Here is a 14,942-nt window from a genome sequence, read left to right as displayed (position 1 = left end):
AAGCAGGATTTATTATTGGCAAGACAGCACTGCTGTTATCAGCAAATAGAAGGCGGTGACATTAAAAGTAATTGACATTAAGATGCTATGACATAAAAATTAATCGTATTTGATAGCTGCTTGAGATAGCATCTAAAATGCTCCAGGGTTCAAGCTTCAGCACGTTCTGACATTCAGTCCTCCCCACTCCTCTGTTATGTAATGTTTCTCCCCACTCCTTTCTCTCCAGCCATGTGCACTGTCAGGCAGTGTGGATGGGGTAAACATCTGTGTGCACCTGCATACGCAAAAGGAAGTGAGCACAGCAAGGCTATTTCAAGATTAAACACACCTTTTTAAACTGATTTAAGTTAGGAAAGAGAGTGGCTAGGCAGCCAGAATACATGCTTTGAATGCATTTCAGTGAAAAATTTCAATGGGATACCTTTCTGCTTCATTAGCCTCCCAGGAACTGGTTTAGCATACTTTCCAAGAAAATAGTACATTGTTCAAGAGGTTTCCAGTTCAAATCTTGCCTCTGCCTTGTAAACTCCCTAGGTGGTGTTCAGCAATTCAGGATAGGCATCACTAGCCCCTATGACAGGCGCATGAAGACACAATGAACCAGGTGTCCATTTTTTGCTTTCTTGTTATTTTTCATGGTGCTTCTAAGACCTGCCAGCTCTGGCCACCCAAAAATCCTCATACCTCCAACAATGGCACTGCAGTCAATTCAGGAAGCACAAATGCCACACTCTCCCTTGACTGTCCTAAAGGGTTGTCCTTTCAAGCCAGGCACTGTCAGACTTCTGCCATTCTTACAACCGAAAAAGTCCTTCCTTTAAAAGAATGCTTGAGACGACAGATATTATTTTAAGCAATTGTCTGTGCAAGCAATTGTCAGTCCAAATTCTGCACAAGAGTCACCAGGGAGTCAGCTCCATTCTAAATGTATTTAGTAACCATTGCGTAAAATACTTGCTTATACGGCAAAATCTGTTCACTAAGGCCACAATTGCTTTATTTTCACAGTTGTGTGTTTGCTTTTGGCTCTCTGAGGAATACATGGATTTTGGTTCAAGGAAACCCTGAGTCAGAAAAGAATCCATATAAACCAACCTGTTTATGTTTGAGCTAAGATTAACCTTCTGGACAGTTTTGGTATCTGAAGAAAGCAGGAATTTTTGACCTCCTTCAAGTAATGGAGTGTATTTAAAACCTCACACAAAAACTGCTTTTTGCAATCTAGTTTTCCTAGACTGGATACAATAGGATTTTAACCACTGTTTAGAGCTGGGATCTCAAGATGGCACCCATGAGTAATGTGGGGTCTGCTTTCTTCTTCCCTAAATTGCCTCTTCTGCAAAATACCAGTACTGACTGTCCTCTGCAGAGCCACCTCTGACTTTATTCCATCTCTGCAGGAGATGCTTCAAAAAAGCCTTTGGATCTGCAGGGAGTATCCATTCGGAAATAGATGCCCTTGTCATAGGGCTGTTCACATTCTCATTTCCTGTGTGTTCCTATTCCTTTGGGGGGGGTATCTTCTCCATGCATGTCTTGCTCCCTCTAATAGTTGATTTAATATTACATTGCTGTATGTCCAGCGTATTTCCCTGCACATTGAATCTGCAGAGAGATAGGCATATATTGATCAGACACTAGAGGGAGCAAAACGCATGCAGAAAAGGGAAAAAAAAACCTCAAAGCAATAGGGATATACAACTGACAAAAGAGAGAGTGCAAAACAGTCCATGGAAAGATGCTGGGCTGCAAACCTTCGGCATCCATTTTGAGACTGGCCCTTCCTACTATGACAGCTATTACTGATGATTTCTACTACTCCTTCTCAAAACTCCAAGTGCCCTCAGCTCAAGAAGGCTGGGGGAAACCCCAGCTTATCAAGCAGCATTAAAACCCAAATTTAAACGAGGATTTTAAAAGCAGGAAGACTAAAATTTTGAAGTGTTTTCCAGTATGCATTCATAAGGTCAACTGTATTTGTTTTAGAAGTTCAGCTGGCATATCTGAATAGCAGCCTAATGCAATTCCACATTTGTTTTGTTTGTATATCCCTGCAAATATACAACCTAAGAAAGAAATGAACTTCAGACTAGACATGTACCAAAATATTTTGTTCTTGTTGTTTAGGGCTCTTGGATCCAACTTTGTTTCGTTATTTACGAAAAATCCCAGATCCAAATACTGGTATGGGATTTTTTTTTTAAACATTGGATTTCGTATGTGTGTGTGTGTGGGGGGGGGGGGGTTCCAACAGCCCAACCCTACAGCTTGCTTGACTTCCCCTGTGATGGTGTTTTAAACTCCACTGCAGGAGAAATCGTCCCCAGGATCTGCATGAGGCGAGGAGGTCCCTCCTTGCAAGACCCTGCTCTGAGACTTTAAATACTGACAAACATCATTTATACTTTTTAAAAGCAACAACTAGAAGCTGCTGTAGATATCAAAAAGTGTCCTGCACAAAGACAAACATCTGATGCAATCATGTTCTCAGTTCACTGTGGTTTGTTCTTGGGACACTTAGCATCCATCGGTTCTTGCAAAGTGAAGGAAAGAAATGCCCTGCTTGATTACATCAGAGATGCATCCAGATGACTCCAGTGTCTTTCAAAGGAACCAATAGGTGGCTAAAGCACACAAGCTGGACATAAGGCATCTCCTCCCCTACTCCCCCCATCAATAGGTATTCACTGACATTTTATTTCTGAACCTGGAGATTCCATTTGTCATCATGATCTGGAACCTTCAAAAGTGCAAAGCCAGTAAAAGTGTTTTCCCTAAATTCACTTGCGGTTATATTGAGTACTAGAGAAGATAAAAGCACCATACGGCAAGGTATAGTGGCTAGAGTACCAGACTAAAGTCTGGGAGAAACAGATTAGAAACCCCACTCTCCCAGGAAGCTTGCTGGATAACCTCAGTTAAATCACATACTGTCAGGCTAAACTACCTCACAGGCTAACCTACTTCAGCAACAAGAGAGCTGGTGATTTTCCTAGACACAAAAGAAAATTCCTGCTTTCTAGACTAAACCATACATACTACCCTCTGACTTTTAAGAGAGTGTTCTTTGATAACAAAGCAAGCCTTCTCACATTTAATTAATAGATATGCTCAGTAAGCTGTCCAAATGAAGAAACATTAGTTCAGGTCCAGCATGTTAGAACCACCGGACTCACTCACCGGAGCTCAATAACATCTCAGAGTTCTCAGCCGTAGTATCCCTTCGATTCAGGTCACTGATATCAACGTAGCTGGGTTTGTGCAAAGGTCTCCACAGCTTTAGCCAGACCCGAGGCAGCCTCGAGTCTAAAACTGGGACAAGTCAGTGCCCAGTGATAGCTGGTCTAGTTCTTCATGCAAAGGTCACACAATGCTTTGTCAGGCAAACTGCATCTATGCGCTCCTCTTTGAGGCTTCCCTGGAGAGAAAAAATTTTTTTTAGGTTCCTGAAGCATTTGCTAGAGGGTAAAAAAAAAAAATTCAGCAGTGTGTTTTTAAGGCAGAGAAACGGGGAAAGAGCCCAGAGGCAGAGCCTCTGCCTTGCATAGCAAAGGCCCCAGCTCCTCCAATGAGCAAGAATTAGATAGCAGGTGATTTATTTATTTGCAAGCTTCTATGCTGCCCTTCCCCCAAGGGCTTAGGATGGCTCCCAACATGCCAAAAATAAGCAACAATTTAAAACATTTTAAATGTTAAGAACAATGAGAATTTTACATTAAGATAATCTGGGAATTAACCGCCTAGGAGGGAGTAGAAGGTAAATGGCAATGATTAAAATATTGGATGACATACCGATGTTTGTCATTGATGTAGGGAGACCTCAAGTGTAGGCCTTGTGGAACTGTTTTCAAGTCCTGCAGGGCACTGGTCTTATTTGGGAGTGTTCCACCAGGCCCGAGAAAGCCCTGGCTCTGGTTGATGCCAATTTGACTTCTCCAGGGCCAGGGATCCTGAGCAGGTTTTGTGCATTTGATCATAGATTTCTTTGGTTGTAGTGAAGACAGTCCTGCAGGTACATAGGTCCCAGACTGTTTAGGGCCTTAAAGGTAAGAACCAGAACCTTGAACCTGATTCAGTCTTCAATCCAAAAGGTTTCTACCTGAAACATGGCCAGTCAGAGCAGGCAATTCTGACTGGGAAAGGCCAATAGCCTGGCTCAGTGGGAAGCATCCCCATGTGATACGTGTCTGTGTTGTGGAACAGTCCCAAGGAGTTCAGAGTGCCCCTTGGTCCTCCAGGAGTCTGAAATGCTCTACAGCCATCCCAGGTCTGCACCCAGTCGCATACAGCCTTCCCGAATTTCCCTCGTTTCCAGAGGAATCAATGCCTTCTCTTTATCCCCGCTGCCTCAAACAGATAATGGAGGATCAATCTCCTTCTAAAGGGAGAAGTAATTTTAGCACTTACAACCACACTGCCATTAAAAGGCACTACCCAGTTGCCAAATCTCGTGCTTTGCTTGTACCAATTAATGAATTGGTCAAGCAGGCAATTTCTGACCCACCCTGTTGGTTGCTCTTTTGGTAACATGCTTGAGTGTTGCTTTGTTGTTTGTGTGGTTATGGAGAACAAACATGTAGCAGAAAAAAAACATCAAGGGTGTCAATAAAAATTAATGATGCACGTTCATTTCCCCCACAAGCATCTGGCTGGACAAGGATATAGAGAAAAGATGAAGACATTCTGTCTTCTGTACTTCAATTCCAGACATACCCTAGCAGCCCTTTTCAACATTTTGTCTGTGGAAGGGCCCCTGAAATAATTTTTCAGTCCTTGAGGAGCCCAAGAAGCGATGTCACCTGAACAGGCCTCCCTGCCACACCCGATGGAAATGGCATGTCAACAGAAGTGACATCATGGACCCCTGGGTGGGAATCCCTGCCCTAACTGACGTTAATCATATGGGAGGCTATTTACTTTTGCAGTTATGACATTCAAAAGACTTCTATTACCTTAAGAGGCTATTCTTTGTCCAGGCTGCCCACCTGTTAGCTCCAAGTGATAATGGCTGCCATCAAGTGAAGGAATGGAAAGAAATACTATACAAACGCATACTTCCTAAAAGGATACATCAACAATAACACATCTTTATTTTTATAGCCTGCCCTTCTTGCATGCGCAGGGTAGGTACCACATAGAAACACTTGAATGGTAAGGACTCATATCCTGTCTGGACAATGAGGAAGAGAGGAGATATTGCTGTCATTTATCTTTCTGCCTAAATGGAAGCTGTGGCTGCACAGGCATGTTTCAGAGTAAGTGGGAATATGGAAAGTGACACAGAATTAATGCATCAGGTATTCATTTTTGTCTCGTATTAGCACTGCTTGTAGTGGGTAAGTGGAATGTCTTATCTGGTTACGTAGAATTATTGTAACACAACTCAGCTCTTCATGAGGGTGACATGAATACAGCTAATGAAGAATGATGCTGGTACCTAAAAGGTGCATTAGCATTCATGGGCTGGGATAGAAAGCAGAACATGTAACACACTGACCGATTCCGCACAGAGGCCTAAAACTCACGCTGCCTCCTGCTTGCAAATGTGCGGTTGGAAGTCGCGCATTTGCAAGCTTCCTGATGGAAGACCCTCCTGTGTTTCCCCCAATGCCTCATTCGTGGCTTTTTGCCTCCCAACGAGGCGGCAAGGGAGAACAGCTGCACTTCTCCCCCTTGCTCCTCGCCTTGTCAATCACTGCATCAATCCCATCACAGTGGTTGTTTTGGGGACACAAACTTCTTCCTCCCCGAGCCCCGAATTTTTTTTTAAGTGCACTTCCACATTATTAAGGGGAAACCTCACAAAATCAAAACAAAAACACCCTAACACTCCCGCGTTGCCACAGGATCACACCACAATAAAGCATTCCCCCTTAGATCTCTTTTCGGGATTCTCTTTAATTTTGGGCACATTTTTGATAGGCTGGCCACGGTAACTGGACCCCGATTGTGTGTTCACAATAATGATTTTAAAACACAGGAAACGGATACCAAGCTAATAGGTAGAGGGCAGCATCATCACAAGCCCCCCCCCTTTCCCCATTCATACCCCACCAGAAAACACACTTAAGAATGTGTTTTGGCTGCCCAATCACAACATTACTGAGCACAATTAGAACATTTTATTTTTATGGAACATTTTGTATAGCTTTGTAGTCCTGCAGCAACATGGACCACACCATTAAAAAATTTCTCTCTCTGGTTCATGGATTGGAACCAACAGGTCATTCTCTGCGCCTTCATTATCATACCTGTACACAATAAAAATTGGCTAGAGTCCCAGGTCAACAGCAATTCTTGCTCATGATGTGCTCAAAAATGCACCACTTAATATCCTTTATTATTTTATAATCTATCACCATTTATTCATCTGTATTTTTAGGTTTGATGCGCTGATGACATTCTTGAGAAATAGAACATGGTTTAGCTTCACAAACATCGAACAATTTCTACTTGACCTATAATCTTGACATAGAATATTCCAGTTCATTCCAGTTGTCTTCTGAGTTATGCATCTGCATGTAGCTTTAGCCATATAGCCTCTCATTCTGTTTGAAATCTAACAAATAAATAAGTACAGACAAATTTCTTGGCCTTTCTAGGTCTTTGCACAGGTGTCAAGAATGAAGGCTGCAATTATCAGCTGAATTACTCAGCAACTGAGATAGAGGCATTTGCCAAATTGCCTTAATGTTCCATTTTCATTCCCCAATGTTGTGTTTTTTCTTGTCTTCCCCCAACTTCATTAACATCCCCATGTTGTCCCATTCTTTCCTCATTTTTTCTGACACAGAAAGCCAACAATATGTAAGTGTGAAGTGATTGCACAGATTGCATGATCATCAAAACCACCACAACATCCTCAAGAACCCAAAAGGTGGATACAGTCTGAAAAAGCCACATACAAATCAGGAGAGACTTGGATCTGCTTGTTGAGAGTGCACTTTGCCTCTTCACCAGCAGGAAATGAAACTTTGCCGTGTTGGTAGGAAAAACATGCGGCAAAGCATTAAAATTGATAGTTGCAAGTAAGGTACACTCATTATCATGTCACCTGAGGGGTCCAGGCCGTTAATCAATAATACATATTGGCTAGATTCCTTTCTCAACTTTTTTGCCATGTGTTTAACAACAATTTAAGTAATTCTCTATCAAAATATTTTCCACTTTGGAGTTTTTCTCTCTGTGCTCCATTGGTTAATCTTCCCACGCATCAGGATTTAGTCAGCTTCCACCCTAAAGGGATTGGATTACAACAAAAGTTCAACAACTTTTATAAATGAGATCATATTTTTTGAAGGCATTTTGCCATCCACCCCAAACATTGGCTCTCATCTCTGACAGCAATTCCACTTTTTTAAAAAACATATTGATGTTCCTTAACAATTTGCTCTTTTTTGTGTCTTTGTACAGTAACTTTTGTAAAGCAGCCAGGAAAACAATGGTCAGTCCTCCACCTACACGGCTGCTTCTAGTCATCCATGTTTCAGCCAGTAAGGATTTCTATGCATCACCCATCAGATTCTGAACTTCTTATTTCTCCTAACTAGCTTTTAAAATCACTCAGGAAAAATGATTCTGTTTGACATGATCTTTTATTAATTTCTCTATAGCTCACATTCTGAATGACTCACGTCATCATTTTCAAAGAGCAAATCAATTCGCATCCATTTTATCTTTGTGCAACAGGGCCTTGGAAACCTCAAGTCCACACACATGTGATTCAAATTAGGCAGAGCCTCTGAGGCACTCCATTTCTACTGATGGGCTTTTGCTGACCTCTTTGTTTTGAGTAGAGCTAGCTGTTCCCTGTGGGAGTTAACAGCAGTAAAATATTTTTTATTCCAGACACTTCAGCGCTCAACCAAATTCCTAAAATCACAGAGCAGCCTTGGAGAGCAGGCTGCAGGCATCATGCACAACGGCCTGGGCCTCGCTCCTTTTGAGCATGCACACTCTTGGGAGAAGGTGACCTATAGCCTCTCTCCTCCTGCTAGCCAAAGAATACAAAGAGCAGATGTCACAGCATGTACGGAGCCTGGCCATAACTAACTGCTTATCCCATAGCATGGGCCAACCTATCCTCAGTTTCCCCCCCCCCTTTCTTGACAAGAATACTGTGTAAAAGAGACACCCTGTTCTAATGGCTCTGACTTACAATGCTGTAGAGGGCAGCCAAATTAAAGTTCAGAAAGAGAGGTGTCGTTTTTAAAGCACGTAAAACTACACCATTTGGTTTTCTGTTGGGGATAAATGTAGGCCTATGAGTGTCATAAAACTCTTCAGTAGGAAAATTACCCCTGGCCTAACCCCTTCTTCATGATGAATATCCACCTTATGCAGTTATGTCTTTTCTTTCCTATCACTGTGTGATAGGAGATCTTCAGATTGAACGCTTTCTCCCTCCTTTCAGTAACCACTACTGAGGGAAGAGGGAATATGGAAGACCATGATATTGCTTTGTACGGTGTTTGTAGACGTTAATAGCATCACAATGGAAAACTGCCATGAGGAAATGGCTCTTGAGTGGGGTAAGGCAACATCTTCCCCAGCCAAGAAAATAACTCATCCTCCCCCCAAAATTTATAACATCAGGACCAATGGAGTAACTGCTGAGACTCCACCAAAGCTAAAGCAATTTAATAAAGGCAGACTGTTCCAGGAGACTAGGAGCCAGAGCGCCATTTCTGCGTGGGATGTCTTCCAAACTATCCATGTGCCACATTTATTAACCTTTCATTCGATTAAGAAAAAGGGTAGCCAAAGCCCATTTCTCTCCCACCTCATCTTTGCCAGAGTGTCAATTTTCCACATTTCAATTTCTGCGCTTTAAACGCTCCTCATGCCAAAAACAAGATAATGCACAAGTATTTACTTTTTTTGAAGAACACTGAACACACACATGAAAAATTCAGCTTTAAGCAAAGATGGATATAAGCAACACAGGGCATCAACTTGCCTACACTGGAACTCTATTAAGGGCAATCTTACATTATTTCATAAAGGATAGGATTTGATAGGATCGAATTCTCTGCAAATCAGGATTTTTCAAATGCCAAATTTTAATAGGTGAATCCAAAATGGAGACTATGTTAATAGTCTTTCCTAACTCATTTTAACCTTTAATCTTGTGCTGGAAAGTTAACCCTTTCAAGCACAAACTATATTCCATTGATCAAATGGCATAAAATAGAAACTTATCTTGCATGATGACAATGTAACTTCCAGTCGCCATGTCTGTTAAGCATCCGTATCCCAAGCACTGCCAAATCATATCAAAATACCTTAGCCTCTCTTCCCACCTTCTGCAAAACCACAATTAGTGATTGCCGTCTAACAATTTTTGGAATGTAGAAAATTTAAAATTCAATCCATTTTCAGCATTCATGCAATTCATTTTACTTATGTATTTTCCTTCTTTCTCCCCAACCAGGACCCAAAGTGCCTTACATTATTCTCCTCTCCTCCTAGTCATCCACACAACAACCCTGTGAGGCAGATTAGGCTGAGAGCTGCCCAGTGTCATCCAGCAAGTTTCCATAGCAGAGCAGGGAACTGAACCTGGGTCACACAGATCCCAGCCCATCGCTCTAGCCCAGGCTCCCTCCACCAGAGTTTTGTCAAACCCTGGGGTTTCCTGACAGCCCTGGAAGGGTTTCTCTGGTTGGGTGGGAGTTCATTAATTTTAATACATTTTTATTTTTTAAAAAAATCAGGTGATATTACCATATATTGTCATGTCTACCTGCCTCCCCCCCCCCCAAAAAAAAAGATGGACCTGGAGAGGGTGGGAATGAAAGGGACCCAGGCCAAACAAATCCCTGCTGGCTTGATGTCCAGTGGGAGTGTCTGGGTGATATCATTTCTGGTGACAAGTGACCTCTGGGGGCATAGCAGGAAGGTGTAGCCTGATGACATCACTTCCTGGGTCTCTCAAAGCCTGAAGAATGTTTCAGGGGTTTCACAATGGTAAAAAGGTTGAGAAAGGCTGCTCTAGCTACTATACAGTTGCTCTCATATTAGACAGCCCTTGACATTTAATATTAAAATACAAATTAGATTTCTCCACACCATGAGAACCTTACAAATAAAGGGAATCTTACAGACATGCAGCTAGAGATATGGAAAGTCAGAGTCAAGTCCAGAAGCACCTTAGAGGCCATTTGAGCTTTATTATTTAATCCAAGGGATGGAATGCCCGGCAATGCCTTAGGTATCTGTCATACTCCATAATTCTGAAGCAGCGACTCATGAAAGCTCATGTCTTGCCACAAATTGAGTTCCTCTTCAAGGTGCTGCTGGACTTGTGCTCTTTTTTTATTTTTTACTGATGCAGACAGACTAACACAGCTATTCGTCTTGACCTGTCACCAAAATTCTGGGAAGGAAAAGACAAGTAATTAGTTGGAGTGACGCAGATGGAGTACAATTTACAGTGCAATCCTATATGGAGATACATGCCAAGTTTGGAAGAGCACAACTCCTTATTCTTTTTGGCCAACAAGTTTTAAAAAGACACACGGCCAACAAGTTAAAATTGAGAACTTCCCAAATTTCAGCAGTTTTTCAACTGGAACCTTACTTTGCTTAAGGAAGTACAGAATTAACCAGACCTTAAGAGAAACTTGGGGGGAAAAACAAGTTCAGAAGCCCTGACCATTTTTCCTTGAGGTGCCCTCTTGTGGTATACCTGTAGTGTGAAAACATGCACATTTTGCGAATTTGCACGCTGACATATGTTAACATTTTTAAGGCTTACTTTTTAAAAAAGAGAGATGAATATCAAATCAGGGTAGCCATATTTACCAGGGTGGGGCGGGCTGCATTTATTGATAAAATAATCAACAAGATCTACAAGTAACTTCAGGAAACAAAAAAGTAATGTTTGCGTCTACAACCCAATAGCTCCGTGCGGTGTCTGAGTTTGAGGTGATTATTAAAGAGGTGATTATAAAAGGGGACTGGACTAGACTGCCCTGTCTGATGGCATCTTTGCAAATGAATGGAAGACTGGTATGTGACAAGATCACAGCTCTGTCTATAGTTTAAAAGCAGCAAGAGAGGCGGAGCCAGGAGTACGCAGGATTTGGGGAGGGGCCGGACCTCAGCAGAGTATAACACCATAGAGATCTTCCTCCAAATAAGTCATTTTCTCCAGGGGAACTTATTTCTGTAATCTGCAGGTCAGCTGTAATTATGGAAGATCTCCAGGACCCATCTGGAAGCTGACAACTCAGATGACCTACATGTAACCACTGTGACAGAGGTTGTAGAGGGTGGTAGGGACTCTGAATAGAAGGTCATCACACCACCGGTCAGCCATTCTTTAATTGTCATGGAGGCCAGGATCAGTCCTCCATAGGAGTGGAAATCAACCCATATTTTAATGCTCATTATTTCTGTTACCTTTAAAACAAAGGAAAGGAGAGCTAAAAGGCAGAGACAGCTCTGCAGATACAGGTGAATTAAGTCATGGTGAATATACCAACTCTGCCCAACAAAAATTATCATAATAGTACTGGGTTATATCTATTTGGCTCTTTTGACCAGCCTGACTGTTCTTTAAAAATAGTTAAAGGCAAATGTTGGGAAGGGTCCTCTCTAAAGACACGATCTTGTGTCAAAAGTTTATTCATGCAAAGGAAGAACGATCTCATTTTGTTTTCTCCTTTAACATTCTAACAATTTTACATTAGTATCAGAGGCCCTCTAGTGGTTAGTGTGTGAAGCATCTAACACACATCTAACATTCAAATCTGGTAATTTTACTGTTTAATGTTATGCGGCTTTACTGGGTTTTTTTACATTAAATTCAGAACTGTGAACAGAACCCATTCTGCTCTAAAATGTTCCTCTTGATGCAGTCTTTGAGTAGCACAAGCTCATTTGTTCTGTAGTTTTGGTGAAGAAGAGTTGGCTTCAAAGCTAGTTCTTTGCGGAACTGTGCTACCTCACAACTACACATCACACAGCAGGGGTGTCCATATTCAGCACAGATCATGCAATATAAATTATTCTGTCTTGGGCAGGAATTATTTTTTGGAAGGGAAGTGTAACTAAAAGGGTATGTAGATAAATCAGACCTACCTCTGCAATTCCACTGCCTCTGGCAAAGGGAGGGCTGAATCTCAAAACCCTAGGAATCTTTACTGGACTTGAATCTTGCTCCCCTGCAATTTCAGTAGAAAACTACAGCTACAATTCCCAGGGTAAGAACTCAAAATAACCCCAAGCAACTCACAATTCAGGAGTAGAAAGTTACTTGGGATTGCATTAAAATTCTCTCCAACATGTTCAATCACCAAGTAGAAAAACCTTTTTGAGCAGAATGTCACTTTTTCAGAGTTAACTGACAGACCTGTTCTGAATTGTACTTCTGTCATCTATTATTGTGTGTGCGGTGTGTGGTGACACTGATTTTTACCATTGTGAATGCCACTTTTTGAAAAAGGCATTTCAATCACCTCTGGGGGGGGGAGCAGTAAATCAGAGCTAATTATCTACTACCCAGCTAATTATCTACTACTTCAAATTAACTTCTTATGTTCCTGGGAAAGCAATCGATTAACAAGATTTTCCCTAATTTCGATTAACAAGATTTTCCCTAATTTGCCTTCCTACAACAACTGTGCAAAGCAAAACCACAAGCTCTCCAACATTTCATGCAGGCAGAAATATATGGATCCCATATCGGATAGTGCAAATCCCACCATAGTTGGTGGTTCCACACTGACTAAGTCTGTATCTTCCCATTTGCATTATCCAGTTCAAACATGTTTTCCTGTTTTAAACATTTGTATGTTACTCCTCCCTATCAATCCAAGCTTACATTGCAAAATGTAATGAAGTTCAATGCATCAATAAAAATGGCAATACAATATACGCATGCAAGGAAGGCTATAATAGGCCTTAATGTAAAATCAGAGCAGCACAGTATTTATATGAATGTCATGAAAGTTTGTAGAAGCAGACAAGAAGTAACTTGGCCCACAGGATCCAGTATTGACAAACTGTTAAGGCAACATATGAGCTAAATATGCCATGACAGGGCAATTTCCAGTTCCGTTTCCAGGAAGCAATCCCCAGAAAGATTTCCCTGAAAAGCACAACGGACTGGACAGCTGTGCACAACTTAAAATATGGAGAGCCCAGCGGTAGGACCCAGGGGATTAAGACTACAGACATCAAATGCTGTTTTCACTGGAGCTGGCACAATTTTGTGCTGGTTTTCAGAGACATTCTCTACCAGCACTCCATAGCTGGAAAGAGGAAGGAAAGCACTCAGTGCTAAAGGTAAACAAAACAGCATGCCATTCTGAGGACACAGGAAAATCAAGAGGCTGTGGTACTGCAAGGATGGGAAACCAGAGAGTTTAGGGACAGGATACATGAGCCTTCAGCTGACCAGAGCTATAACATGATAGGAAAATGCTAAGGGCAGATATTTACTGGGTGCAGCTCACTGGCGATATCTGACTTGTCTTCCAGCTACCTGCTCCACTTGGATGTCACACGCTCAGACAGTATTTAAGAGGGTGGCTGAAGCAAACGTTACTCTGCCCTGTCACCATCAGCTGCACCTCATGGGGCCAGCGAGTCTGGACATAGAATGGCTGCTACAGAATTCTGAATCTGACCCCAAAGTGGTATGTAAGATACCTATTGTTTTACTGGAATAGCCACTCAAATTTCAACTGGAATTACTTGGGCCATGGTAGAAAATCCGGTCATGATAAACAGGGTTACCAGGTTCCCCTGGCCTCTGGCATGGGATACTGGGGGGGGGGCACGGGGGGAGGCGGGAGATGGCTCCTAGATGAGGTTGGGAAACTCCAGACTGGGGAAGGATAGACACCTCTGTGGGATTACAATGTCATAGAGTCCAACCTCCAAAACATCAATTTATCTAGGGAACTGATCTCTGTAGTTTGGAGATGAGCTGTAATTCCTGGTAATCGCCAGGTAATAAGAGATGACAACATTGAAATCTTTGAGAGCTGATGACTGATAAACATCTTCATTCCATAAGTAACTATGATACTTTACAGCTCGCTCTTTGGAGCTTTTAATGGCTGCTATACACATATGTAATGCACTGGCATGTTAAAACCAGACCTTTGAAGAAGGCCTTATAAGGACTGAAACATGTCTATCTATTGGTTCAAAAAGTGCATAGCACATTGTTTTGCAATAGCCTATGGGCTGTATGTTTTTAATTCCTAAAGGTTTTTAAATTGCGCACAATAAAAGTTACATAATTTTAACAATACATTCAGGCTTTGAAGGTCCTGTCATCAGTTGGGTTTTTATGGCTCCAGTTCTAGCCCCCCCCCCTTGTTTTTTGAGCTCCAGATCCCACTTGGAGGCTGGTGTCCCTAGATAGGGGGTGCCTATTATGACGTATGCTACGGTTTCTAACCAATCAAATAGGTCCACAAGAGCCATATAAGAACTCTAAACACATTTAGTCTTTTTGGCTACAGCTGAAGGTATATCAGTCACACCCAAATCAGCATTCTCTTTGCTTCACACATATACACCCAACCACTATCCTTTCCTCTGGCACCCCAGGGCTTTAAAAAAAATGGCACCATAACAATTTATCTACAAGTTCCTCTGCATTCCTAATATTCCTTTTTTTCGTGTAAGTCTCTAGCCCATTTCATTGCTACAAAGAGAATTATTGCATAGTAGAAGCAACCCGACACGACTACTACAGTTCAGTTTGCTTTTGGCTTGGCAGAATGCTCTAACTATACAGCCACAGAAAGAACTGCATTGTACAAATGAGTCACTGTAACACACATCTTCAATGAAGAACACCCTTGCAGCACCTCAATTACTGATATTTTGGGTGACACATGAAACAATTTGTAGGATTACAATTTTATTAAATGTGAGAAGTTCCATCCACCTTAATCACTCATTATTGGGAGGTT

The 14,942-nt window shown here is 41.8% G+C and overlaps 1 protein-coding gene and 1 long non-coding RNA gene across 2 annotated transcripts in view; one reads left to right on the top strand and one right to left on the bottom strand.

Annotated features, from left to right (window-relative positions):
* LOC143822007 (uncharacterized) overlaps positions 1-13,492 on the bottom strand; it is a 51,666-nt gene extending 38,174 nt beyond the window's left edge. The window contains exon 1 of the long non-coding RNA XR_013226011.1: positions 3,184-13,492. This is a non-coding gene — a long non-coding RNA (uncharacterized LOC143822007). The remainder of the gene's footprint in view (positions 1-3,183) is intronic.
* Positions 1-14,942, top strand: part of CLMP (CXADR like cell adhesion molecule) — a 44,025-nt gene that overhangs the window by 23,511 nt on the left and 5,572 nt on the right. Inside the window, exon 2 of the mRNA XM_077306587.1 lies at positions 13,492-13,649. Within this exon, the coding sequence (XP_077162702.1) occupies positions 13,492-13,649 (158 nt within the window). The remainder of the gene's footprint in view (positions 1-13,491; positions 13,650-14,942) is intronic.

The sequence above is a fragment of the Paroedura picta genome, chromosome 12 (genome assembly GCF_049243985.1).
Source record: "Paroedura picta isolate Pp20150507F chromosome 12, Ppicta_v3.0, whole genome shotgun sequence".
Taxonomy (NCBI): domain Eukaryota; kingdom Metazoa; phylum Chordata; class Lepidosauria; order Squamata; family Gekkonidae; genus Paroedura; species Paroedura picta.
This window is presented reverse-complemented; position numbering and strand designations above follow the sequence as displayed.